The sequence below is a fragment of the Pteronotus mesoamericanus genome, unplaced genomic scaffold (genome assembly GCF_021234165.1).
Source record: "Pteronotus mesoamericanus isolate MK-2021 breed Mesoamerican mustached bat unplaced genomic scaffold, CSHL_Meso_final contig_214, whole genome shotgun sequence".
Lineage (NCBI taxonomy): Eukaryota > Metazoa > Chordata > Mammalia > Chiroptera > Mormoopidae > Pteronotus > Pteronotus mesoamericanus.
Window position 1 is genome coordinate 6,800,819 of NW_026555089.1, and position 27,618 is coordinate 6,828,436.

The following is a 27,618-nucleotide window of genomic DNA, read 5'->3' on the forward strand; positions in this document are numbered from 1 at the left end:
CTTGAAAGGTGACTACTGCAACCAGGGAGCTAAATTTTAAATTTAATTTCAGTTAATTTAAATTTAAATAGCCACGTGCGGCTACCTTGTTGGACAGCACAGCTCCAAAGGCTTACGACACTTTGGCTGAAGGTACCGAATTCCCCAGAGTGCCAGAGACCCTGCTTTGGGCAGCCTGGCTTGTCCTGACTTGTGTGGGAGGAAGGGCCAGCTGGGCTTGGTACAGGCTCCAGGGGTGCGGAGACTGAGGGCTGGGGCCCTGATGCAGAGGACACGCCCCGGGCACAGTGGCCTTGCATCCCCTATCGGCACCCCCACGTCCAGCCATCTGCGTGGCCCAGATCAGATGAGAGGGGAGGGGAGTCCTCCTGGCTGCGCCAGGAGGCAGCCGAGCCAGGGCAGGCAGGGTGGTTGGCAGCTCCACCTGGCCAGGAAGCCAGTGGGCGTTCTGCCAGGGCCGACCTGTGGCCCCGGGTCCAGGGCCTCCTGTTCTCACGGCCTGTGGACCCTGCCCTCCTCCAGATGGTCCTCTCCCCTCCTCAGCAGCCTGGGTCCAGGCATGTAGCAAGTTCCTCGTGAGCCTCCCGGCTGTGCTTCTAGGGACTCCATCCCTAGGGCTCCGTCTGGCTTAGGGTTCTGTTTGAGGAGCTGGCAGGGAAGCCGACTGCCTGCGTCCACTGGAGCCCCGGCCCCTCTGCCACCAGGGGTCTGGCCTGTGAAGCGCTTTGTCGATTGGTTTTTAGGTGTTGCCCTTAGCATGTTTGGAGCTGTTGTGGCCACAGTGACTCATGGGGGAAGGAGGGAGGGTGGGGCTGAGATGTGGGCGAGGAGGAGCTCGGCCGCTGCTGGCTCAGCACCAGGACGCTGGGCTGAGAAACTGCGCGGGGGGCAGGGGGTGCGCTCAAGGAGGAAGACAGGTGCCCGGCGACCAGTGGCTTCAGAGATCTGAGAAGCTCTCAGGCTGCAAGGCCTTTTCCTCCCCTGCCCTGCCTGGCTCCCGTCTGCTGGGCTGGCTCCTCAGCACCGGCCGCTGGGGAGACCCAGTTCAAGTTCTGGCTCCGCTGTTAATGTTAGAAAGTGTCCGTGTGACTTCTTGTCGACCTGCTCTGCTGGTCAGGAAGGGAGGAGGCGTTGGCCCAGCTCACACCTGTCCCCACAGGCTGCTCCCCCTGCACGACTCTGCTGGCCTCCTAGCGGCACCTGTGCTGGGGAAGGGCCGCATCATAAACACCGCAGGTGTGTGAGTTCAGGTGGTCTGGGCACCTGAGGGTCCATGTGGTTATCTCCTCCCGTGTTGTGACCTGCCCAACATCGGAAGCGCCAAGTGCCTGTTTTGTCCACGAGTAATCTTGTTTCTTGGAGTTTCCCTCGAGCACCTTCAAGAGCCCCTTTATATTCCATTCCCCTCAAAAGTCTCCCAAGCCTCTGGAACATTCTGAGGCCAAACCAATCACACCCAGAGCACTTTGTTCTTGTTTTATATCCAGGACAGGAACTGAGTCTTTTACATCTCCGTGGGGGAATCAAGAGTGCAGTTAGGTGACAGCCTAACGCGGCGTGCAATTTGGTGCTGAGCTGAGCTGTCTGTCCCCTGCTCGTTCGCTCTGCAGGGCCCAGTACAATGTGGGACATGCAGGAGGTGATCAGAATGTACACAGTTACCGATCAGCTGACTAATTTCTGCATGTAAATGGCTGTGGGGGGGGGGGCGCTGGGCCAGGTGCTCGGTGATTGACATCGTCCCCCAGTTTCACAGACAGGCTCTGAGTGATGCCGCTGCCATTCGGTGCGGGTGGAGGTAGGCCCTGAACTGCATTGGAGTCCTGCCTTCTCAGGGCCCCTCTCCTGCTGACAGCTCATCCTGTGGCTGGAGGGCGTCTTTGCTCCTTGGTGCCCGCACCTATGGGAGCCTGGCCCGGGGCCCAGCGTGGGTGGCCAGATGGGCCCTGACTCACCACGTCCCTGAGGCAGCTCAGCTGGACTCCAGCCTCTCAGGCCGGGATGGGTTGGTGCCGGGGCGGGGCGGCGGGGCACGCTGAGTTTGGAGGGGGAAGCCGGGGGCTTCCTTTGTTCGTGGCTGCCTGTGACAGGGCTTGTGGAGCTCCCAGCTGGCGAGGGTCCCCCTGGTCCTGACGACTGATTTAGATGGGGTGACCCAGTGTCACCGTCACCACCGTCCCTGCTTGCAGGCCTGCCAGTCGCCACCTGCAGAGCTGATACAGTAGGGGAAGGAGGTACAGATTTGGGTCTGAGCCCAGGCTTGCTTATTGTGTGTGGACCTTGGGCAAATTGGCCTCTGAATGTCGGTCTTTCTGTCTGTAAGTTGGGGGCAGCAGCAGCTCCCTCCTGAAGCTGGTTGGTATAAAGACCCTAATGGGGATGGGTACCTCAGGGGGCTCCTGTGCCCCAGAGCTTTTCAGGCCGGCGCCCTCTCCTTCTGTCCTCGCAGATGTCCTTTATCCTCTCCGTGGTCACGGATGAGGAGATGGAGCCTCGGAGGTCTTGAGGGACTTGGCTGGGGTCACCCAACTGGGAGGACACAGAACCAGGAGGTGACTCTGAGTCTGGCCTCCTGTAACCCTCCTCCTTGCTGCCAGGCTGACGAGTCGTGTGTGAATGGAACTGATGACCGTGAGGGCTCAAGGTCTCCGTCTGGCCTGCGGAGCAGAACATCCAGCCGTCACTTGCGTGGCCTCCGCTCGGGGTTTGAGCAAGCTGGTGCAGAGTGCATGCGTCATTGTGAGTTTTTCCCTAGGCTGTGTGACCGAGATTCCCCACGAGAGAGACTGAGGAGAGGACAAGAAGGAGGGGCGGGCTCCTGGCAAGGCATTCGCTCCTGAACCGAGTCCTGCAAAAGGTCAGTTGGAGGGAGGGTGATGAGAGAGTTGGAGGTGATGGGGTGAGGTGGGTGGAGACCCCTGGGTGGCACCAGGAAGCTGGGTGTGGGCGGGCGGGAGCCACCTGGAGCTGGTGCCCTGAGGCCGGTTGCGTCCACGGTCCGCTTTCTGTCTTGTCTGTTGTGTCGTGGAGCATCTCTACCGCGGAAGTGAGCACCTTGGAGACAGTGTGCCACTCCCTGAGAGTTCACGTCCTTCTCATCCTCTTATTGGTGTGCTTTATGCCTCGCCCCCTTAAACTCATTCCCTTCCCTCCTTCCAGATGGAGAAGGAGGAGGAGACAACGCGGGAGCTGCTGCTGCCCAACTGGCAGGGCAGTGGCTCCCACGGGCTGACCATTGCCCAGAGGGAAGACGGTGTCTTTGTGCAGGAGGTCATGCAGAATTCCCCTGCGGCCCGCACTGGGGTGGTCAAGGAGGGTGAGTCACCTCAGGGTGTAGACTGGGGACTGGGGTGGGGTGGGTGAAGGTGGCAGAGGGAAGGGTAGGGGCAAGCAGGAGTGGACATGTGGCTGTGGAGGGCGCGGTCCCTGTGCCGTCAGGGTGGTTTGTACCCAAGCCCTGCCCTCTCTTGCCCACTGTGCCCGTCACTCGCTCATGATCCCTGGGGAAGGTGGTCCGCGGAGGGAGGTGGAGGCAGTCCTCAGTGCTGACTCCACCACTCATGAGTTCATGCCACTTTGGGAAAACTAGCCGACCTCTCTAAGCCTCAGTTTCCTCATCTGTATAAGGGGTAGTACCACACCTGCCTTGCAGAATGGTCATGACATGCATTAAATGCAAGTCAGTTGGAGTGCCGAGCACACAGTGTTTGTGTGTCATTTCCCTGAGACCTGCTTCTTGTTCCTCCCTGCTCAGGGGACCAGATTGTGGGTGCCACCATCTACTTTGACAACCTGCAGTCGGGTGAGGTGACGCAGCTGCTGAGTTGCATGGGGCACCACACTGTGGGTCTGAAGCTGCACCGTAAGGGGGACCGCTCCCCTGAGCCTGGCCAGACCTGGACCCACGAGGTCTTCAGCTCCCACACTTCTGAAGTGGTTCTGGTGAGTGCCTTGCTGGCCCGTCTGCGTCCTGACCTCCCCCGGCCGCACCGACCTGCTGGCCCCACTTCCTGAGCCTTCTGTCTGCCAACTGGACTTCTCCTGTCACTCCTTCTTCTAATTTCACCCCTCTGCGCTCTCTGTTGAGTCAGCCTGGTTGTTCCTATTCACGGGTGGCATGCGACTGATGCTGCCCCTCCAAATCAGTCTCTTCAGAGCGCTGAAACGTGGGCATCGGCACATGCTGTTTGGTCCTAGGTGCCAGGAGGAAGGTCTGCTGCTTTGCCAGAATCTTTGAAATGATTTCACAGGTGTCCAGCTCTACCTCACAGAACATTTGTCTGCTTCCAGAGGCCTGGACTCATCTGTGAGTCAGAGGCTGGGCCACAAAGTGCCTGAGGGACATCTCCCCGCTCCTTTGGATGGCTTGTTTCTGTAACAGATAGTGGGGCTCAAAGGGAAAGTGTTTGCGTAAGCACGGCTGCTCTGAACCCAGCTTTCCAGGGCTCCCCCCTTAAACATGCCAGGGTGTTGAGAGTTGCGAGCCTTAGGGTCGCCTGGAGGCGTCCCCAGTACTTGACAGGTGACTTGAGGATAGAATCGATTGTTAATCCTTTTCCCACACTGTGCCACCCAGGAGTCTACACCCCGTCCTCTCCCCAAGGCTTTTGCTTCCTGGAGTTTCCCCAAATCACTTCTATCTTCCTCCTGTGATGTGGTTGTCAGCCCCTCTCGTCAGCCCTCTGTGCTCTGCCCCGGGAGGCTCTGCGGACTGCCGTTATGGTCCCAGCTTCTTTGGGAAACTGGCTGGGCTGCGGCTGGCGCCTGTAACTCAGGCAGACGCTGCTGCAACCTCTGCTGGGCGTGTCTCTCTGCAGAGCGGGGATGATGAGGAGTACCAGCGCATCTATGACACGAAGATCAAGCCTCGGCTGAAGTCGGAGGATGGAGTGGAAGGGGAGACCCAGAGCCGCACCATCACGGTGACTAGAAGGGTCACGGCCTACACTGTGGATGTGACGGGCCGGGAAGGAGCCAAGGACATCGACATCAGCAGCCCTGAGTTCAAGATCAAGATTCCACGGCATGAACTGACTGGAATCTCCACTGTGGATGTGGAGGCCCAGCCTGGGAAGACAGTGATCAGGCTGCCCTCGGGCATGGGGGCAGTGTCTCCCACCACAGGCTCTGCTGTGGACATTCAAGCTGGTTCCATTTCTACTTCCGGACCAGAGCTCCAAGGTGCCGGCCACTCCAAACTCCAGGTCACCGTGCCTGGTGTAAAGGTGGGCAGCCCAGACATCACTGTTGGTGCAAAGGGCTTGGACTTGGGTGGCAAAGGGGGGGTCCAAGTTCCAGGAGTGGGCATTTCATCTTCTCTTGGGGGTGGGGCAGTAGAGGGACAGGGCCCATCTCTTGAGAGTGAAAATAATGGAAAAATTAAAATTCCCACCATGAAGATGCCAAAATTTGGTGTCTCCACAGGGCCTGAGGGCCAGGCATCAGAGAAAGGGTTTAACGTTTTTGCACCTGAATTCTCTGTGGGGCACAAGGACAGCAAGCCAGGTGTGACCGTTGGTGGGAACATCCAGGCTCCTCATCTAGAAGTCAGTGCTCCCTGTGCCAATATTGAGGGGAAGCTGAAGGGCCCCCCGATTACTGGACCATCACTTGAAGGAGGTCTAGGCCTGAAAGGTGCCAAGCCACAGGGGAGCATAGGGGTGAACATCTCTGCTCCAAAAGTCAAGGGCAGCATCACTGGCCCCAGTGTGGAAGTTCAAGGCTCTGATGTTGACATTCATGGGCCTGGAGGCAAACTAAATATGCCCAAGGTGAAAGTCCCCAAATTCTCCATATCAGGTTCTAAGGGAGGAGCTGGAATTGATGTGACACTACCCACAGGGGAAGTGACTCTTCCTGGGGTCTCTGGGGACGTCAGCCTGCCCGAGGTTGCTACTGGGGGGCTGGAAGGGAAGATAAAGGGTACTAAAGTCAAGAATCCTGAAATGATTATTCAGAAACCTAAAATCTCCCTGCAGGACGTGGATCTGAGCCTTGGGTCCTCCAAACTGAAAGGAGATATTAAGGTCCCCACTCAGGAGGTGCAAGGTGATATTAAGGGACCTCAAGTGACAGTTAAAGGCTCCAAAGTGGACATAGAGACACCAAGCCTAGAGGGGACCCTGGCAGGACCCAAGCTGAGTGGTTCTCCTGGGAAAGTTGGAACCTGCAGTATCTCTATGGCAGATGTAGACTTAACTGTGGGTGCACCGAAAGTGAAAGGGGGTGCAGATGTTGCACTCCCAAAAGTAGAAGGGAAAGTCAAAGTCCCTGAAGTTGATGTCAAAGGCCCCAAAGTGGATGTCAGTGCCCCAGATGTGGAAATTCATGGCCCAGAATGGAACCTGAAAATGCCCAAGATGAAAATGCCCAAGTTCAGCACTCCAGGAGTCAAAGGGGAAGGTCCAGATGTAGATGTGAATCTACCCAAAGGACATGTCAGTATTACAGGGCCCAAGGTCAACATGGAAGCCCCTAATGTCAACATAGGAGGCCTGGGGGGTGAACTTAAAGGCTCTGATGTTAAGTTGCCTGAAGTGAGTGTCAAGACACCAAAGATCTCCATGCCTGATGTAGAGCTACATGTTAAAGGCACAAAGATGAAAGGAGAGTATGATATAACAGTACCAAAACTTGAAGGGGAACTGAAAGGCCCCCAGGTGGACATTAATGCTCCAGATGGGGATGTTCATGGCCCAGACTGGCATCTGAAGATGCCCAAGATGAAAATGCCTAAATTCAGTGTGCCAGGGCTCAAAGCAGAGGGTGCAGATGTGAGTGTAAACCTACCCAAGGCTGATGTGGACATTTCTGGGCCAAAGGTAGATGTTAGTGCCCCCGATGTGAGAATTGAGGGACCAGAAGGAAAATTGAAAGGATCCAAATTTAAGATGCCTGAGATGAATATCAAAGCCCCAAAGATCTCCATGCCAGATGTGGACTTACATTTGAAAGGCCCTAGTGCAAAAGGAGAATATGATGTCACGGCACCCAAGATTGAAGGTGAGGTTAAAGTTCCTGATGTTGAACTTAAAAGTGCCAAAGTGGACATTGATGTCCCAGATGTGGACGTTCATGGCCCAGATTGGCACCTGAAGATGCCCAAGATGAAAATGCCCAAATTCAGCATGCCAGGCTTTAAAACAGAGGGCCCAGAAGTGGATGTGAACCTGCCCAAAGCTGACATTGACATCACAGGACCCAAGGTTGATATTGAAGTTCCAGACGTGAGCCTTGAGGGACCAGAAGGAAAGCTGAAGGGTCCAAAATTTAAGATGCCTGAGATGAATATCAAGGCTCCAAAGATCTCCATGCCTGATGTCGACTTGCATATGAAAGGTTCCAAGGTAAAGGGAGAATATGATGTTACAATGCCAAAGCTGGAAGGTGACCTGAAAGGGCCAAAGGTAGATGTCAGTGCCCCAGATGTTGAAGTTCATGGTCCTGATTGGAACCTAAAGATGCCCAAGATGAAAATGCCCAAATTTACCATGCCCAGCCTCAGAGGAGAGGGCCCAGACCTGGATGTGAACCTGCCCAAGCCTGATGTGGACCTTTCTGCACCCAAGGTAGATGTTAGTGCTCCAGATCTGAGCCTTGAAGGACCTGAAGGGAAGTTGAAAGGCCCTAAGTTTAAGATGCCTGAGATGCACTTCAAAGCTCCTAAGATGACTTTGCCTGATGTTGACCTCGATCTTAAAGGACCCAAAGTGAAGGGAAATCTAGATATGTCTGCACCAAAAGTAGAAGGTGAAATGAAAGTGCCAGATGTGGACATCAAAGGACCCAAAGTGGACGTTGATGTCCCAGATGTGGATGTTCACGGCCCAGACTGGCACCTGAAGATGCCCAAGATGAAAATGCCCAAGTTCAGCATGCCTGGCTTCAAAGGAGAGGGCCCAGAAGTGGATGTGAACCTGCCCAAGGCCAATGTTGACATCTCCGGACCCAAGGTTGACATCGAAGCCCCAGATGTGAGCCTTGAGGGACCAGAAGGGAAGCTGAAGGGTCCGAAGTTTAAGATGCCTGAGATGCACTTTAAGACTCCCAAGATCTCCATGCCTGATGTACACTTGAAAGGCCCCAAAGTCAAAGGGGATGTGGATGTGTCAGTGCCCAAGATAGAAGGTGAAATGAAAGTGCCGGATGTGGACATCAAAGGACCCAAAGTAGACGTTGATGTCCCAGATGTGGATGTTCACGGACCAGACTGGAACTTGAAGATGCCCAAGATGAAAATGCCCAAGTTCAGCATGCCTGGCTTCAAAGGAGAGGGCCCCGAAGTGGATGTGACCCTGCCCAAGGCTGATGTTGACATCTCCGGACCCAAGGTTGACATCGAAGCCCCAGATGTGAGCCTTGAGGGACCAGAAGGGAAATTGAAGGGCCCAAAGTTTAAGATGCCTGAGATGCACTTCAAGACCCCCAAGATTTCCATGCCCGATGTAGACTTACACTTGAAAGGCCCCAAAGTCAAAGGGGATGTGGATGTGTCAGTGCCCAAGATAGAAGGTGAAATGAAAGTGCCAGATGTGGACATCAGAGGACCCAAAGTGGATGTTGATGTCCCAGATGTGGATGTTCACGGCCCCGACTGGCACCTGAAGATGCCCAAGATGAAAATGCCCAAGTTCAGCATGCCTGGCTTCAAAGGAGAGGGCCCAGAAGTGGATGTGAACCTGCCCAAGGCTGACGTTGACATCTCCGGACCCAAGATTGACATCGAAGCCCCAGATGTGAGCCTTGAGGGACCAGAAGGGAAGCTGAAGGGTCCGAAGTTTAAGATGCCTGAGATGCACTTCAAAGCTCCCAAGGTCTCCATGCCTGATGTGAACTTAAATCTTAAGGGACCAAAATTAAAGGGAGATGCAGATCTCTCTTTGCCTGATGTACAAGGTGAAATAAGAGTGCCAGATGTCGACCTTAAAGGGCCCAAGGTTGACGTTAGTGCCCCGGATGTGGATATTCATGGCCCCGACTGGCACCTTAAGATGCCTAAAATGAAAATGCCTAAATTCAGCATGCCAGGCTTCAAAGGAGAGGGTCCAGAAGTGGATGTGAACCTGCCCAAGGCTGACATTGACATCTCCGGACCCAAGGTGGCTGTGGAAGTTCCAGATGTGAATATTGAAGGTCCAGATGCAAAACTAAAGGGTCCTAAATTTAAGATGCCAGAAATGAATATAAAGTCTCAGAAGATACCCATGCCAGATGTTAGTTTGCATTTGAAAGGTCCTAAAATGAAAGGAGACTATGATGTTACAGCCCCAAAAATGGAAGGAGAGATAAAAGCTCCTGATGTTGACATTAAAGGCCCCAAAGTGGATATTAATACACCAGACGTGGGAGTTCATGGCCCAGACTGGCACCTGAAGATGCCCAAAGTGAAAATGCCCAAGTTCAGCATGCCAGGCTTCAAAGGAGAGGGCCCAGAAGTGGATGTGAACCTCCCCAAGTCTGACATTGATGTCTCTGGACCCAAAGTAGACATTAATGCTCCAGATGTGACTCTTGAAGGTCCAGAGGGGAAACTTAAAGGTCCCAAGTTCAAAATGCCAAGCATGAATATACAGACACACAAAATTTCTATGCCTGATGTTGGACTTAATCTGAAAGCTCCTAAACTGAAAACTGATGTAGATGTCTCTCTTCCTAAAGTGGAAGGAGACTTGAAAGTTCCTGAAATTGGTGTGAAAGCTCCTCAGGTGGATGTGAATGTTGGTGATATTGATATTGAATGTCCTGAAGGAAAGATGAAAGGCCCTAAGTTTAAGATGCCTGAGATGCACTTCAAGACTCCCAAGATCTCCATGCCTGATGTAGACTTGAAAGGCCCCAAAGTCAAAGGGGATGTGGATGTGTCAGTGCCCAAGATAGAAGGTGAAATGAAAGTGCCAGATGTGGACATCAAAGGACCCAAGGTTGATATTGATGCTCCAGATGTGGATGTTCACGGCCCAGACTGGCACCTGAAGATGCCCAAGGTGAAAATGCCCAAGTTCAGCATGCCTGGCTTCAAAGGAGAGGGCCCAGAAGTGGATGTGAATCTGCCCAAGGCTGACATTAATGTTTCTGGCCCCAAAGTGGACATTGATGCTCCTGATTTGGATATTGAGGGACCAGAAGGAAAATTAAAAGGTTCTAAATTTAAGATGCCTAAATTGAATATCAAAACTTCCAAGATATCCGTGCCAGATGTGGACTTGAATTTGAAAGGACCCAAACTGAAAGGAGAGATAGATGCTACTATGCCAGAACTAGAAGGTGATATCAGAGGTCCACAAGTTGATATCAAAGGCCCCAGCATGGACGTGGAGGTGCCTGATGTTAATCTGGAATGTCCTGATGCAAAGTTGAAAGGCCCTAAGTTTAAGATGCCTGAGATGCACTTCAAGACCCCCAAGATCTCCATGCCTGATGTAGACTTACACTTAAAAGGCCCCAAAGTCAAAGGGGATGTGGATATGTCTGTGCCAAAGTTGGAGGGAGATTTGAAAGGCCCCAGCGTGGACATGGAGGTACCTGACATTGATCTGGAATGTCCTGATGCAAAATTGAAAGGTCCCAAGTTTAAGATGCCTGAGATGCACTTTAAGACTCCCAAGATCTCCATGCCTGATGTACACTTGAAAGGCCCCAAAGTCAAAGGGGATGTGGATGTGTCAGTGCCCAAGATAGAAGGTGAAATGAAAGTGCCAGATGTGGACATCAAAGGACCCAAAGTGGATGTTGATGTCCCAGATGTGGATGTTCACGGCCCCGACTGGCACCTGAAGATGCCCAAGATGAAAATGCCCAAGTTCAGCATGCCTGGCTTCAAAGGAGAGGGCCCAGAAGTGGATGTGAACCTGCCCAAGGCCAACGTTGACATCTCTGGACCCAAGGTTGACATCGAAGCTCCAGATGTGAGCCTTGAGGGACCAGAAGGGAAATTGAAGGGCCCAAAGTTTAAGATGCCTGAGATGCACTTCAAGACCCCCAAGATCTCCATGCCTGATGTAGACTTACACTTGAAAGGCCCCAAAGTCAAAGGGGATGTGGATGTGTCTGTGCCAAAGTTGGAGGGAGATTTGAAAGGCCCCAGCGTGGACATGGAGGTACCTGACGTTGATCTGGAATGTCCTGATGCAAAATTGAAAGGTCCCAAGTTTAAGATGCCTGAGATGCACTTCAAGACTCCCAAGATCTCCATGCCTGATGTAGACTTAAACTTGAAAGGCCCCAAAGTCAAAGGGGATGTGGATGTGTCAGTGCCCAAGATAGAAGGTGAAATGAAAGTGCCAGATGTGGACATCAAAGGACCCAAGGTTGACATTGATGCTCCAGATGTGAATGTTCACGGCCCAGACTGGCACCTGAAGATGCCCAAGATGAAAATGCCCAAGTTCAGCATGCCTGGCTTCAAAGGAGAGGGCCCAGAAGTGGATGTGAACCTGCCCAAGGCAGACGTTGACATCTCCGTACCCAAGGTTGACATTGAAGCCCCAGATGTGAACATTGAAGGTCCAGAAGGAAAACTGAAAGGCCCCAAGTTCAAGATGCCAGAAATGCACTTTCATGCTCCCAAGATTTCCATGCCTGATGTTGACTTCAACTTGAAGGGGCCTAAAATTAAAGGAGATTTTGATGCTTCTGCTCCAAAGATGGAAGGAGATTTAAAGGGTCCAGAATTGGATGTCAAGGGCCCCAAGTTGGATGTTGACATGCCAGATGTAGCTGTGGAAGGCCCAGATGGCAAATGGAAAAGTCCTAAATTTAAGATGCCAGACATGCATTTTAAAGCTCCCAAAATCTCCATGCCAGACATTAATCTACACTTGAAAAGCCCCAAGATCAAGGGCGAGGTGGATGTAGATGTTCCCAAATTGGAAGGTGACCTCAAAGGTGACATGAGTAGGCCAGATATTGACATTGAAGGACCAGAGGGCAAATTGAAAGGCCCCAAGTTCAAGATGCCTGATATGCATTTCAAAGCCCCAAATATTTCTATGCCTGATGTGGACTTAAATCTGAAAGGACCTAAAATCAAGGGGGATGTTGATGTGTCTGTACCTGAGGTGGAAGGTAAAGTACCAGATGTTAACATCAAGGGCCCCAAAGTAGACATAAGTGCTCCTGAAGTTCATGGACCAGACTGGCACCTGAAGATGCCCAAGATGAAAATGCCCAAATTCAGCATGCCTGGCTTCAAAGCAGAGGGCCCGGAAGTGGATGTGAACCTCCCCAAGGCTGACATCGATATCTCAGCACCCAAAGTGGACATTGAAGGTCCTGATGTTAACATTGAAGGACCAGAAGGAAAGTTGAAAGGTCCTAAGTTCAAGATGCCTGAGATGAACATCAAAGCCCCCAAGATCTCCATGCCTGACTTTGATTTGCACCTGAAAGGTCCGAAAGTGAAGGGTGATGTGGATGTTTCCCTGCCCAAAGTTGAAGGCCCTGAAGTTGACATCAAGGGCCCCAAAGTGGACATTGATGCGCCAGATGTGGACGTTCATGGCCCCGACTGGCACCTGAAGATGCCCAAGATGAAAATGCCCAAGATCAGCATGCCTGGCTTCAAAGGAGAGGGCCCAGAAGTGGATGTGAACCTGCCCAAGGCTGATATCGATGTCTCAGGACCCAAAGTGGATCTTGAATGTCCTGATGTGAATATTGAAGGACCTGAAGGAAAGTGGAAAAGTCCAAAGTTTAAGATGCCTGAAATGCACTTTAAAACTCCAAAGATATCCATGCCAGATATTGATCTTAATTTAACAGGTCCAAAAGTAAAAGGCATGGAAGTCACAGGTCCCAAGGTAGAGGGAGATCTGAAAGGCCCTGAAATTGACATCAAGGGCCCCAAAGTGGACATTGATGCACCAGATGTGGATGTTCATGGTCCAGACTGGCACTTGAAGATGCCTAAGATGAAAATGCCAAAGTTCAGCATGCCTGGCTTCAAAGCAGAGGGCCCGGAAGTGGATGTGAACCTTCCCAAGGCTGACATCGATGTCTCAGCACCCAAAGTGGACATTGAAGGTCCTGATGTTAACATTGAAGGACCAGAAGGAAAGTTGAAAGGTCCTAAGTTCAAGATGCCTGAGATGAACATCAAAGCCCCCAAGATCTCCATGCCTGACTTTGATTTGCACCTGAAAGGTCCGAAAGTGAAGGGTGATGTGGATGTTTCTCTGCCTAAGGTGGAAGGTGACATCAGCGGTCCTGAAGTTGACATCAAAGGCCCCAAAGTGGGCATCGATGCCCCTGATGTGGACGTTCATGGCCCAGACTGGCACCTGAAGATGCCCAAGGTGAAAATGCCCAAGTTCAGCATGCCAGGCTTCAAAGGAGAAGGCCCTGAGGTGGATGTGAACCTCCCCAAGGCTGACATCGATGTCTCAGGACCCAAAGTGGACATTGAAGGTCCTGATGTTAACATTGAAGGACCAGAAGGAAAGTTGAAAGGTCCTAAGTTTAAGATGCCAGAGATGAACATCAAAGCCCCCAAGATCTCCATGCCTGACATTGATCTTAACCTGAAAGGCCCCAAAGTGAAAGGTGATGTGGATGTGTCTTTACCAAAAGTGGAAGGTGAGATTAAAGTTCCTGAAGTGGATATTAAGGGCCCTAAAATGGACATTGATGTCCCAGATGTGGATGTTCATGGCCCGGACTGGCACCTGAAGATGCCCAAGGTGAAAATGCCCAAGTTCAGCATGCCTGGCTTCAAAGGAGAAGGGCCTGAAGTGGATGTGAACCTCCCCAAGGCTGACATCGATGTCTCAGCACCCAAAGTGGACATTGAAGGTCCTGATGTTAACATTGAAGGACCAGAAGGAAAGTTGAAAGGTCCTAAGTTCAAGATGCCTGAGATGAACATCAAAGCTCCTAAGATTTCAATGCCAGATTTGGATCTCAATCTTAAAGGCCCCAAAATGAAAGGAGAGGTCGATGTTTCACTTCCAACTGTTGAAGGTGATTTGAAAGGGCCTTCTCTTGACATAAAGGGCCCAAAGATAGATTTAGATGCTCCAGATGTTGACATTCATGGCCCAGAAGGCAAATTAAAAGGCCCCAAACTGAAGATGCCTGACATGCATGTAAATATGCCCAAGATCTCCATGCCAGAAATTGACTTGAATTTGAAAGGCTCAAAGCTTAAGGGAGATGTTGATGTTTCTGGGCCTAAATTGGAAGGTGACATTAAAGCTCCCAAGCTGGACGTAAAGGGCCCAGAAGTGGACATTTCTGGTCCTAAGCTCAATGTTGAAGGCAAGTCAAAGAAATCTCGTTTTAAACTTCCCAAATTTAATTTTTCGGGCTCCAAAGTTCAGACACCTGAGGTGGATGTCAAAGTTAAAAAGCCAGATATTGATGTAACAGCCCCAAAAGTTGACATCAATGCTCCTGATGTTGAGGTCCAAGGAAAAGTAAAAGGATCCAAGTTCAAAATGCCTTTTCTTAGTATTTCATCTCCTAAAGTTTCTATGCCTGATGTGGAGTTAAATCTGAAAGGTCCTAAAGTCAAAGGAGACTTAGATGTTACAGGTCCTAACTTAGAAGGTGACTTTAAAGGACCCCAGGTAGACCTTAAGGCACCAGAAGTTCATCTTGATGCACCTGATGTGGATGTACATGGTCCAGACTGGAATTTAAAAATGCCGAAGATGAAAATGCCCAAGTTTGGTGTGCCTGGCTTAAAAGCAGAAGGGCCAGATGTGGCTGTGGATCTACCAAAAGGAGATATCCACATAGAGGCTCCCAGAATGGACATTGAGGGTCCAGAAGTCAATGTGGAAGGCCTAGAAGGAGGCTTAAAAGGTCCCAAAATCAAGATGCCTGATGTGAATATCAAAGCTCCCAAGATCTCCATGCCTGACATTGATTTAAACCTGAAGGGCCCCAAGGTAAAAGGTGATGTGGATGTTTCTCTTCCCAAAGTTGAAGGAGACCTGAAAGCACCAGGGGTTGATATCAAAGGGCCCAAAGTGGACATTGATGTCCCTGATGTGGATGTTCATGGCCCAGACTGGCACCTAAAGATGCCCAAAATGAAAATGCCCAAGTTCAGCATGCCTGGCTTCAAGGGAGAGGGCCCAGAAGTGGATGTAAACCTGCCCAAGGCCGATATTGATGTTCCAGATGTGAATATTGAAGGTCCAGATGCGAAACTGAAGGGTCCCAAATTCAGGATGCCTGAGATGAACATCAAAGCTCCCAAAATCTCCATGCCTGATTTTGACCTGAACCTGAAGGGTCCCAAAATGAAGGGTGATGTGGATGTGTCTTTGCCAAAAGTGGAAGGTGAGCTAAAAACCCCTGATGTGGACATCAAGGGCCCCAAAGTGGACATTGACACTCCTGATATTAATATCGAAGGCCCAGAGGGAAAATTGAAGGGGCCCAAGTTCAAGATGCCAGAGATGCACATAAAGGCTCCCAAGATCTCCATGCCTGACATTGATTTAAACCTGAAAGGTCCCAAGGTGAAAGGTGATATGGACATTTCCCTGCCTAAGGTTGAAGGTGACCTGAAAGGCCCTGAAGTTGACATCAAGGGCCCCAAAGTAGACATCGATGCCCCTGATGTGGACGTTCATGGCCCAGACTGGCACCTGAAGATGCCCAAGGTGAAAATGCCCAAGTTCAGCATGCCTGGCTTCAAAGGAGAAGGGCCAGAAGTGGATGTGAACCTCCCCAAGGCTGACATCGATGTCTCAGCACCCAAAGTGGACATTGAAGGTCCTGATGTTAACATTGAAGGACCAGAAGGAAAGTTGAAAGGTCCTAAGTTCAAGATGCCTGAGATGAACATCAAAGCCCCCAAGATCTCCATGCCTGACTTTGATTTGCACCTGAAAGGTCCGAAAGTGAAGGGTGATGTGGATGTTTCCCTGCCCAAAGTTGAAGGCCCTGAAGTTGACATCAAGGGCCCCAAAGTGGACATTGATGCGCCAGATGTGGACGTTCAAGGCCCAGACTGGCACCTGAAGATGCCCAAGATAAAAATGCCCAAGATCAGCATGCCTGGCTTCAAAGGAGAGGGCCCAGAAGTGGATGTGAACCTGCCCAAGGCTGATATCGATGTCTCGGGACCCAAAGTAGACATTGAAAGTCCTGATGTCAACATTGAAGGTCCAGATGCAAAACTTAAGGGCCCCAAGTTTAAGATGCCAGAGATGAACATCAAAGCTCCCAAGATCTCCATGCCAGACTTTGATTTGCATCTGAAAGGACCTAAGGTCAAAGGAGATGTGGATGTTTCTCTGCCGAAGGTGGAAGGTGACCTGAAAGGCCCTGAAGTTGACATCAAGGGCCCCAAAGTGGACATTGATGCACCAGATGTGGATGTCCAAGGCCCAGACTGGCACCTGAAGATGCCCAAGATAAAAATGCCCAAGATCAGCATGCCTGGCTTCAAAGGAGAGGGCCCAGAAGTGGATGTGAACCTGCCCAAGGCCAACATTGATGTGTCAGGGCCCAAGGTGGACATAGACACTCCAGACATTGACATTCATGGCCCAGAAGGGAAACTGAAGGGCCCCAAGTTTAAAATGCCTGACCTGCATCTCAAGGCACCCAAGATCTCCATGCCTGAAGTCGACCTGAATCTGAAGGGTCCTAAAGTAAAGGGAGATGTGGATGTTTCTCTGCCCAAAGTGGAAGGTGACCTCAAGGGCCCTGAAGTTGACATCAAAGGCCCCAAAGTGGACATCGATGTCCCAGATGTGGATGTTCATGGCCCAGACTGGCACCTGAAGATGCCCAAGGTGAAAATGCCCAAGTTCAGCATGCCTGGCTTCAAAGGAGAGGGCCCTGAGGTAGATGTGAACCTGCCCAAGGCTGACATTGATGTCTCAGGACCTAAGGTGGACATTGATGTTCCAGACGTCACTCTCGAAGGCCCAGATGCGAAACTGAAGGGTCCCAAATTCAAGATGCCCGAGATGAACATCAAAGCTCCTAAGATCTCCATGCCTGACATTGACTTAAACTTGAAAGGTCCCAAAGTAAAAGGTGATGTTGATGTTTCCCTGCCTAAGGTGGAAGGTGACCTCAAGGGCCCCGGAATTGACATCAAGGGGCCCAAAGTGGACATCGATGCCCCTGATGTGGACGTTCATGGCCCAGACTGGCACCTGAAGATGCCCAAGGTGAAAATGCCCAAGTTCAGCATGCCTGGCTTCAAAGGAGAGGGCCCAGAAGTGGATGTGAATCTCCCAAAAGCTGACATTGATATTTCTGGCCCCAAAGTGGACATTGATGTGCCAGATGTGAATATCGAAGGTCCTGATGCGAAACTGAAGGGTCCCAAATTCAAGATGCCGGAGATGAACATCAAAGCCCCCAAAATCTCCATGCCTGACCTTGACTTAAACTTGAAGGGCCCCAAAATGAAGGGTAATGTGGATGTCTCTCTGCCTAAAGTGGAAGGCCCTCAAATTGACATGAAGGCACCCAAATTGGACATTGATACTCCTGATATCAATATTGAAGGTCCAGAAGGAAAATTGAAGGGGCCCAAATTTAAAATGCCGGAGATGCACATTAAAGCCCCCAAGATCTCCATGCCTGACTTCGACTTAAACCTGAAAGGGCCAAAAGCAAAGGGTGATGTGGACCTTTCACTGCCTAAGGTGGAAGGTGGTCTGAAAGGGCCAGAGATGGACATTGAGGGTCCTGAAGGGAAACTCAAAGGCCCCAAATTTAAGATGCCTGATGTGCATTTCAAAACCCCACAAATCTCCATGAGTGACATTGATTTGAACTTGAAAGGACCAAAGGTAAAAGGAGATTTGGACATTTCTGTTCCTAAACTGGAAGGGGATCTGAAAGGCCCCAAAGTTGATGTTAAAGGCCCTAAGCTGGACATAGACACTCCAGACATTGACATTCATGGCCCAGAAGGGAAACTGAAGGGCCCCAAGTTTAAAATGCCTGACCTGCATCTCAAGGCACCCAAGATCTCCATGCCTGAAGTCGACCTGAATCTGAAGGGTCCTAAAGTAAAGGGAGATGTGGATGTTTCTCTGCCCAAAGTGGAAGGTGACCTCAAGGGCCCTGAAGTTGACATCAAAGGCCCCAAAGTGGACATCGATGTCCCAGATGTGGATGTTCATGGCCCAGACTGGCACCTGAAGATGCCCAAGGTGAAAATGCCCAAGTTCAGCATGCCTGGCTTCAAAGGAGAGGGCCCTGAGGTAGATGTGAACCTGCCCAAGGCTGACATTGATGTCTCAGGACCTAAGGTGGACATTGATGTTCCAGACGTCACTCTCGAAGGCCCAGATGCGAAACTGAAGGGTCCCAAATTCAAGATGCCCGAGATGAACATCAAAGCTCCTAAGATCTCCATGCCTGACATTGACTTAAACTTGAAAGGTCCCAAAGTAAAAGGTGATGTTGATGTTTCCCTGCCTAAGGTGGAAGGTGACCTCAAGGGCCCCGGAATTGACATCAAGGGGCCCAAAGTGGACATCGATGCCCCTGATGTGGACGTTCATGGCCCAGACTGGCACCTGAAGATGCCCAAGGTGAAAATGCCCAAGTTCAGCATGCCTGGCTTCAAAGGAGAGGGCCCAGAAGTGGATGTGAATCTCCCAAAAGCTGACATTGATATTTCTGGCCCCAAAGTGGACATTGATGTGCCAGATGTGAATATCGAGGGGCCAGATGCGAAACTGAAGGGTTCCAAATTCAAGATGCCTGAGATTAATATCAAAGCTCCCAAAATCTCCATGCCTGATATTGATCTAGATTTGAAAGGACCCAAAGTCAAAGGAGATTTTGATGTGTCTGTCCCTAAAATTGAAGGTACTTTCCAAGGCCCAGAAGTAGACCTTAAAGGTCCAGGTTTGGATTTTGAAGGCCCTGGTGCCAAACTTAGTGGCCCACATTTGAAGATGCCATCACTGGATATATCTGCTCCTAAAGTAACTGTTCCTGATGTGGATTTGCATCTCAAGCCACCCAAAATTGGAATTTCTGGTCCCAAAATAGAAGGCGGAGAATTGGACCTGAAGGGGCCTAACGTTGATTTAGAAGCTCCAAACTTAGATGTGCACATGGAGAGCCCAGATGTTAACATTGAGGGACCAGATGTTAAAGTTCCGAAATTTAAGAAACCCAAGTTTGGATTTGGGGCAAAAGGCCCCAGAGCTGACCTGAAGTCACCTTCGGTCGATGTGACTGTTCCTGAGGCAGAGCTGAACGTTGAGACTCCTGACATCAGTGTCGGTGGCAAGGGCAAGAAAAGTAAGTTTAAAATGCCTAAAATTCACATGAGTGGTCCTAAAATTAAAACCAAGAAACAAGGCTTTGATCTGAATGTTCCTGGGGGTGAAATTGATGCCAATGTCAAGGCTCCTGACATAGACCTCAGTGTTGCAGGGCCAGATGCTGCACTTAAAGTCGATGCAAAGTCTCCGAAAACCAAGAAAACTATGTTTGGAAAAATGTACTTCCCAGATGTGGAATTTGACATCAAATCACCCAAATTTAAAGCGGAGGCCCCCAAAATGGAGGGTGAAATGCAGGTCCGTGACCTTGATGTTTCTTCATCAGGGATGAATGTGGAAGGTCCTGACATCAAGCTGAAGGTGCCAGGTGTCGATGTCTCAGGGCCCAAAATGGAGGGCAACTTGAAAGGCCCCAGGGTGCAGGCAAACTTGGATGCACCTGATATCAACATTGAAGGCCCAGATGCTAAAGTCAAAGCACCATCTTTCAACATTTCTGCCCCTCAAGTTTCCATCCCTGATGTGAACATTAACTTGAAAGGACCAAAGATAAAGGGTGATGTCCCCAGTGTGGGACTGGAAGGACCAGACATAGATCTGCAAGGTCCAGAATCGAAAATCAAGTTCCCCAAGTTTTCGATGCCCAAGATTGGCGTTCCTGGTGTGAAAGTGGAGGGCGGGGGAGCAGAAGCCCATGCCCCACTGCCCTCACTTGAAGGAGGCATGAGCTTACCAGATGTGAAGCTTGAAGGGCCTGATGTGTCTCTGAAGGGGCCAAAAGTAGACTTGCCTTCAGTGAACCTCTCTATGCCCAAAGTCTCTGGACCTGACTTTGACCTGAACTTGAAAGGACCAAGTTTGAAGGGAGACCTGGCTGTCTCTGGTGACATGAAGTGCCCTAAAGTATCAGTGGGTGCCCCTGATCTAAGCTTGGAGACACCTGAAGGTGGTTTTAAACTTCCTCAAATGAAGCTGCCCCAGTTTGGTATCTGTACCCCAGGGTCTGACCTGGACATTAACGTCAAGGGTCCACAGGTTACTGGAGAACTAAAGGGGCCAGGCATGGATGTGAACCTTGGAGGACTCAACTTGAAAGGGCCTCAGATTTCAACACCAGATCTGGACTTGAACTTGGAAGGACCAAAAGTAAAAGGGAGCCTTGGGGGCATTGGTGAGATGAAAGGTCCCTCTGTTGGAGGAGGTCTTCCAGGCATCAGTGTGCAAGGCCTAGAAGGGAACCTCCAAATGCCTGGGATTAAGGCCTCTGGATGTGACATGGAGCTGCCAGGTGTGAATGTGAAACTCCCCACTGGGCAAGTTTCTGGCCCTGAAATCAAAGGCAACCTGCCAGGAATAGGTCTCCACGGGGCCGCTCCCGACATTAGCGTGAAAGGGCCTTCATTTAATATGGCATCTCCTGAGTCTGATTTTGGTATCAGCTTGAAGGGTCCGAAAATCAAAGGAGGTGTTGATGTTTCAGGGGGTGTCAGTACCCCAGATGTCAGCCTGGGGGAAGGGCATATGAATGTCAAAGGCTCTGGGGTTGAGTGGAAAGGACCCCAGGTCTCCTCTGCTCTCAACTTGGATGCTGGGGGACTTCATTTCTCAGGACCAAAAGCAGGAGGAGGTGTGAAAGGCCAGTTTGGACTCCAGGGTCCTGGACTGAGTGTATCTGGGCCTCAAGGTCACCTGGAAAGCAGATCTGGAAAAGTAACATTCCCTAAGATGAAGATCCCCAAATTCACCTTCTCTGGCCGTGAGCTGGTTGGCAGAGAAGTGGGGGTGGATATCAATTTCCCCAAAGCAGAGTCCAGTGTTCAGCCTGGCGTCGGAGAGGGCGAGTGGGAAGAGTCCGACGGAAAACTTAAAAAGTCCAAAATCAAGATGCCCAAGTTCAATTTTTCCAAACCTAAAGGGAAAGGTGGTGTCACTGGCTCACCAGAAGCATCCATCTCGGGGTCCAAAGGTGACCTGAAGAGTTCAAAGGCCAGCCTAGGCTCTTTGGAGGGAGAAGCAGAGGCTGAAACATCTTCACCCAAAGCCAAATTCTCCCTGTTTAAAAGTAAGAAGCCACGGCACCGCTCCAATTCCTTCAGCGATGAAAGGGAGCTCTCTGCTTCTTCCACCCCGACCGGGACTTTGGAGTTTGAAGGTGGGGAAGTGTCGCTGGAAGGTGAGAAAGTCAAAGGGAAACAAGGGAAGCTGAAATTTGGTACCTTTGGTGGATTAGGGTCAAAGAGCAAAGGTCATTATGAGGTGACTGGAAGTGACGAGGAGGCAGGCAAGTTACAGGAGAGTGGAGTGTCCCTGGCCTCTAAGAAGTCCCGACTGTCCTCTTCTTCTAGCAATGACAGTGGGACTAAGGTTGGCATCCAGCTTCCCGAGGTAGAGGTGGTGGTTTCCACAAAGAAAGAGTAGCAGGCCTTTGTGTACATATATGTATAAAAATACATCAGCCTCGGGTGTGTTTGTATATAACCTCCAAAGAGGAACACGCCGACAGCCTCAGCAGTAATGCAAAGACCTGGCCTCTGCCAGCGGCAGGTGCTGACAGGCTAACTGCCTTTTAGCTCCTGGAGCTCTACGGATAGCTAAAGAGTTCCAAGTTCGACCAGCCCACATGCAGAGTCAGCAGTATTTGCCTGAAGATTTCAGTTTTTTTTTGTTGTTGCATTGTATGCTGAGAGCTCCTGTTTACTATGCAAGCTTTTGTGTTTATTACCTTCATTTTTACTGAACATTGTTAGTGTTGGGGTAATGGAAACCCACTTTTTCATTGTAATGATGACTTTGGGGGCTTTTGTTAGTAAGGGGGGTGGGGTAGAGGGCAGTAGAGGGGGCCAGACCTCCATTTTCTCCTAAAATTGGATCTACTCAAACAGCAAACACCCAAAGATGGCCAAGAGAAGTCGGCAGGCTGGGTGTGCGGGTGTTTTTTTTAGAATTATCTTTAGCATTGCTTTTTTCCCCAGGGGTGGTGGTCCCAGCCAGTGTGGTGCTTACAGTGAGAGGGAATTAGAAACTGTTTGCAAATTGGCCAACCCTCTAGCTCAACATGCGGGGGCTTCCATTCTGTGTGTTGTAAGAGAAACGTTTTCCTCGTGGCCACCATTTTCCTGATTAGTTTTGATTTCTTGTAACAAATGTTATCATGATTAAGAAATTTTCCCGCACTTTAATGGCAACTTAATTAAGAATGTAAGAAAACTGATGCTGTCAAAGGCAAATAAAGCTGTTTATTAACCCTGATGTCTTGTGCCTTTGCATTGTGTGTTGAGGGGAGAAAGCCTGAGGAGGCTGCACACCAGCCCTGAGAGTTCACACTGGATCCACCCAGTGGCATCGCTGGTTTTGTTCATGGGTAATGGGAGGAATTCTTGGATTCTTGATTCTCATGGTAAGGCTGGCCGCGCCGTTCGGAGGCTTGGTATGCTGGCAGCCCGAGCCCCAGGACCCACTCATCGACTTTGCCACCTCAGATAAGAAGACACAATTCAGAAATGGTTCTAAATTGGTAAAACGATACAGACGGTGAATTTTTAAAAAGGCTTGTTGGAGTGGTCAAAAGAGATCCGGCTATGAGCTGTAGACCTGCCATCTAATCCTGACTTGGCCACAGCTGTGCTGGGTGAGCTTATGTTACCTGTCCTGTCTGGGGCTCAGTTTCCTCTTTGAAATAAGTAAGGGTGCTGGTCTCATATTAGACGTCTTCATAGTTCCTTCTAGTCCATTTCAGGGCTAAACTTTCTGAAAGATCTCCTGAGCAAAGTCCCCTTTTAATTTCCAACTCTGCAGGTAATACATGGCGGGGGAGCCTTGCAGGAGGTGGGCAGGGGGTAGTGCCCTCTTACACCAAAGCAAAAAGACTAAGCTCTGTCCCCTCGCCGTTTCCCAGGGCTGCTACATTTCCGCTTGCGGAGGCAGCTCTCCCATGACCCTCAAGATGAGAGAACAGCTGCCACCCGCCCTGCCCTCTCCAGTACAGCTTTGTCAGGAGTTTCAGCACATGGCAGTGGGACCTGCCTGGAGTGAATGTCACCTGCCTTTGCTCAGATTTCCGATGCGCATTTGCCAGCTTCGTCCATTCACTCCCCCCTCAGCCAGCACAGCCTGTGTCCCTGGAGGTGCTGAGGCTGTTGGTTTTGGAGAGGTAACAAGGGAGGTGTTCGGTTCCCTTGCTGCTTTCCTAAGATGACCGACTTCCAGCTGCTTTTGTGAATTGGACCAGACACTGAACCCTCCTGGAGCCTGTTTCCTTGCCTATAAAATGGGGATAGTGTCTGTAGGGTCATCATCCCCTCGGGTGTTGGGCTGTCACTGTGCCCAGACACCCCATTTATAGGTTCACGGTCCAGCCCCGGGTTATTTTACGGAGAGTGTGAGGGTGGGTGTGGAGTCCAGGAGTGAGAGCGCACGTACCTACCGGCACACGTGTCCCTGTGCACCTGCCTTCCGCCTCAGCTGGGTTCTGCGCTCCTCGGAGGGGCTTTTACTGAACCACAGCTCGAGCCCAATTCTTGGCCCTTCCTCGGTTCTGACGCTGACAGGTCTGTGGGGTGGGACCGTGCATGCGTCCTGAGATGTGTGGCCCTGCTGCCTGGTGGGCAGGATGAATGGGTGACGGTGGTGTGCGCTTGAGTACCTAGCGGAGAGGATGCTGGGATGCTAGAAAGATGCCTTGGGCAGAACTACCCAGGTGGTCCAGTAATTTATCAATTAAGTGTGTATGTGCTTTTTTAAGCAGAGGTGACAATAGGCTTAGTAATGGCCCTCAGTGTTCATTCATTCAGGAAGTAGTTTTTGAGCCCCACTTGCCTCAGAATCTCGCTCTGCTGACCTCCACAGACAAAATGATATGGTGGACGTGGGAAACTGGAATGCTTTTCTTTCTTTTTTTAATTATTTTTAGAGAAAGGGGAAGGGGGCGGGAGAGAGAGAGAGAGAAAGAGAAAGAGAGAGAGAGAGAGAGAATGGTTGCCTCTTATATGTGCTCTGACTGGGGACCAAACTTGCAACCTAGGAATATGCCCTGACCGGGAATCGAACCAGTGACCTTTCCCTTTGCGGCACGCTGCCCAACCCACTGAGCCACGCCAGTCAGGGCTGGAATGCTTTGAACCCTAGACATGTGCATGAATGAGTAAACAATATTTAGATACATCTGCCGGGGATGGTGAGGATGGTGATAGTTTCCTACCTCTCGAGATGAGAGCTCACTGGCTGGGACAGTCAGGGGCTGGTGAGTAAGGTGGAAAAGGAAGAATGCAACTGGCCATTCAAACTGGAGAAGCGTTTTAGCTGCCCTCTTCCTACATCAGGCTCAGGCTGGAGGCAGTGGCCACAGCACAGGGGCCCCCACCTGCAGGGACCGTCAGCATGGGAGGGCCGCGGAGGAGCGCCAGAGGCCCCGGGAGGCCCATCCCAGGGGGCTTCCGCCGCCTATCCTGCCTGCCCATCCTCAGTTCCCCTTTCCTTTTGTTCCTCTTGACACCTCCATCACCGCCCACCCTGCGCTCTGTCAGTCCCTGCCGATGGTCCAGTTTAGCCCCCAAAGTCCTGCAGGGTCCAGAGTCACGAAGCTTAAACTCTGAGGTCCCAGTTCCTGCGGGAGCAGCATCAGGAGACTGGGAAGGAAGTCCCGGCACGGAGCGATGATAGCAGCAGGGACTGCCGCCTGACGCTGCACTTGGCTTTCGGCAGTGTGACGGGATGGAAAGTGGCGTGGGAAAAGGGACATTGGGAAAATTATTTTGAAATGCATCACGTGCTCACAAATAGTAGTAAGTATTTTTCATCAACTCAAACTTGTTTCGGAATCTGTCAGGGTCCTTACGGGAACTAGAATTCCACATGACGACAGTTCAGCCACTGGGTTTTTAATAAGGGACTGTTTGTGGAGGGGCGGGCAGGGGCAAAGGAGCCAGTGAGGGGTGGTGAGCCCTGCGGGGACGGTGGGAAGCTGGTGCTGCCTGGGCCTGACAGAGTCAGAGTCCAGGGAGAGATGGTTCCGGGAACCCAGTGTGAGCGGGGGCAGAGGGAGGACCACCAGCAGGAGCTGTAGCGGCGCATGTCTGCGCATGAGGTAGGGAGAACTACCCTGACCTTTCCTCTACTGTTAGGAATATTTTTGTTCCCTCTCTCTGGGAACTGCTTTCAACATCATCTGTACATCAAAAAAAAATTACTTTGCTAGGGAAACAAAAATCTTCCTCTCTTGATTTTTGCAAAAAGCTGTAAGGCCCAGAAGATGCTCCAAGGTTCCTAGGACAGAACCCTGAAACTCACCCTGGCCTGGGCAGCAGTGGGATTAGATGTGACCTTGGACAAATTAAGATCCCTCTCCGTCTCGGCTTCCTCATTTGTAATGTCAATAAGACGATAAGACAGGCGCTGTCCAAGGGCCTGGACCTTTCCTGTAGTCTCCCATCCTTGGAACCAGGCTGGTTAATTAGGTGGATGGGGCTGTTTGGGGTCCAAAGCAACATGTGATTAGAATGTGCAACCAATTTTCCTGTGCGGCTGGTAAGCCGGATCAGATGTTTTGAGCTATGGCAGCGGCACAAAGCAAAGGCATAGCACCCCCCAGGGCTTTGCATGTTGCTGGTACACGTGTGTCTCACGCCTTCAGCGTCTCACCCTAGCTCTCTGGTGTCACACGTTAGCTGTGACATGAATGGTACCTAGGAGATGCAGCTAATGCATGTAACTGATGTTCCTCTTTTTTTTTTTTTTAAGAATAGTTATTTTGAATTCAAACCAACAGAGCAGTTGCAAGAATAAGACAATGCTTATCCCTATCTCTTTCAATTAGATTTACCAATTTCCCTCATTTTAATCTCTTTCTATACAGGGTCTGGCAGAAGTAACATCTGCTTGAATGTGGTTGGTAGGGCAATAATATGGGTGTAATAATTTATAGTTTTAATTTGAACATTTCACCTAGAATGTCATATGGTGTGCTTGGATGTTGTGATATTGTTATGTTACAGAATTACATGCTAATAATTTTGTAATAAAAGATTTTGTAATATAGGGCATTATTTGCGCCAGACCCTGTGTACGCACACACACACACACACACACACACACACACACATATAATTATCATTATTTTTGCGGAATCATTTGAGAGTAAATTGCAGACACCGTGACCCTTTACTCCTAAGTACTTCAGCGTGTAAAGGCGTTCTCTTCTATCACCAGAATGCAATCATCGAGTTCAGGAAACTTAGCATTGATATATTATTATCTGACATAGAGTCCATATTTGAATGTTACTAACCACCCCATAATATCCTTAGAGCAACGTCTGTTTTCCTATTTGGGCTTCAGTCCATGTCCATCCTCCCACAGGACACTTGGTTGTCGTGGTCTCTTCAGTTTCTTTAACCTGGGCAGCTCCTCAGCTTTTTGTGGCCATTCCGGACATGGAGGTTTTTTTAAGCCGATGAGGCCAGTTGATGTGAAAATGTCCCTCAGCCTGGGTTTGTCTGGTACTTCCTCATGGTTAGATTCTGGTTATGCAGTTTTGGGCGGCAGGAATACCACCGAAGTAGTGTGGGGTCACTTCTCAGGACCCACATGACCTCGATCCCTTGATTAAGGAGATTGCCAAGTTTCTCCCTTGTCACAGTGCCACGGTTTCCCTCTGGAATTAACAAGTAAACCCAAGTTTTCAAGAAAGAAGTCCAAGTTTGGGCAAATGTATTTCGCAAGCACACTTGAAACGTCTGTGGCATGTGCGCCTCAGCCTTGGCGTGCTCTCCCGCGCAGGGTTTGGACAGTGGACAGTGGCGTTCTGGCTTCGGGGCTTTGCAACACAGAGCAGCCCTCTGTCTCTCCTCACGAGGACAAAGAATTCGGGGCATGAATGCTTGCCACAGGCCGAGAATGCCCCATGCTGTTTACCAGCCTCGAAGGGCCTTGTGGCGTCGCTAGGGCAGGCACAAGTGCTTCCGAAGGCTGGGTGTCCCCAGCAGAGGCAGCCAAGGGCCCCAGCAAATGTGTGGGGACGTTCTGCTGAGGAAGGTGGTTTTTGTTTCCTTTAAAAACCTCTTATTTTCCACTGCAAGCTTGAGGCCTGGCCTTAATGGAAAGACTTCCCGGTAGTGGGGCTAAGGATTGGAAAGGGTTAAGAAAGAAAAGACCTTTTTAGACAGGGCATTCCAGTGCACACAGGTGCTTTATCTCCTGAGATCTCAAGGGGGATTCTTGACTCCCTGCTGGCAGGACTTGGACAGAAAGGTGAGGTTGGGAGAAGTGAAGTGATTTGGCTCAACTCACAGAGCTGGGAAGAGAAGAAGACTCTGCCTAGGTTAATCCAAGCCCTCTGATTAAGAAAAAAAAAATTTTTTTTTTCTTTCCCATGATGTCATTGCTATTTCCCTGAGGAAGCTGG

The 27,618-nt window shown here is 50.6% G+C and overlaps 1 protein-coding gene across 2 annotated transcripts in view; it reads left to right on the top strand.

Moving 5' to 3' along the window:
• AHNAK (AHNAK nucleoprotein) overlaps window positions 1-27,618 on the top strand; it is an 83,872-nt gene that overhangs the window by 6,811 nt on the left and 49,443 nt on the right. Inside the window, exons 2-6 of one of the 2 annotated variants that reach the window (XM_054571034.1) lie at window positions 2,756-2,857; window positions 3,160-3,316; window positions 3,755-3,942; window positions 4,818-5,225; window positions 5,979-22,469. In XM_054571034.1, coding sequence (XP_054427009.1) covers window positions 3,160-3,316; window positions 3,755-3,942; window positions 4,818-5,225; window positions 5,979-21,638 — 16,413 coding nt within the window. In that variant the 5' untranslated portion in view covers window positions 2,756-2,857 and the 3' untranslated portion in view covers window positions 21,639-22,469. Of the gene's footprint in view, window positions 1-2,755; window positions 2,858-3,159; window positions 3,317-3,754; window positions 3,943-4,817; window positions 5,226-5,978; window positions 22,470-27,618 lie in introns of those variants that run through there. The other variant, XM_054571035.1, reaches the window with a different exon arrangement.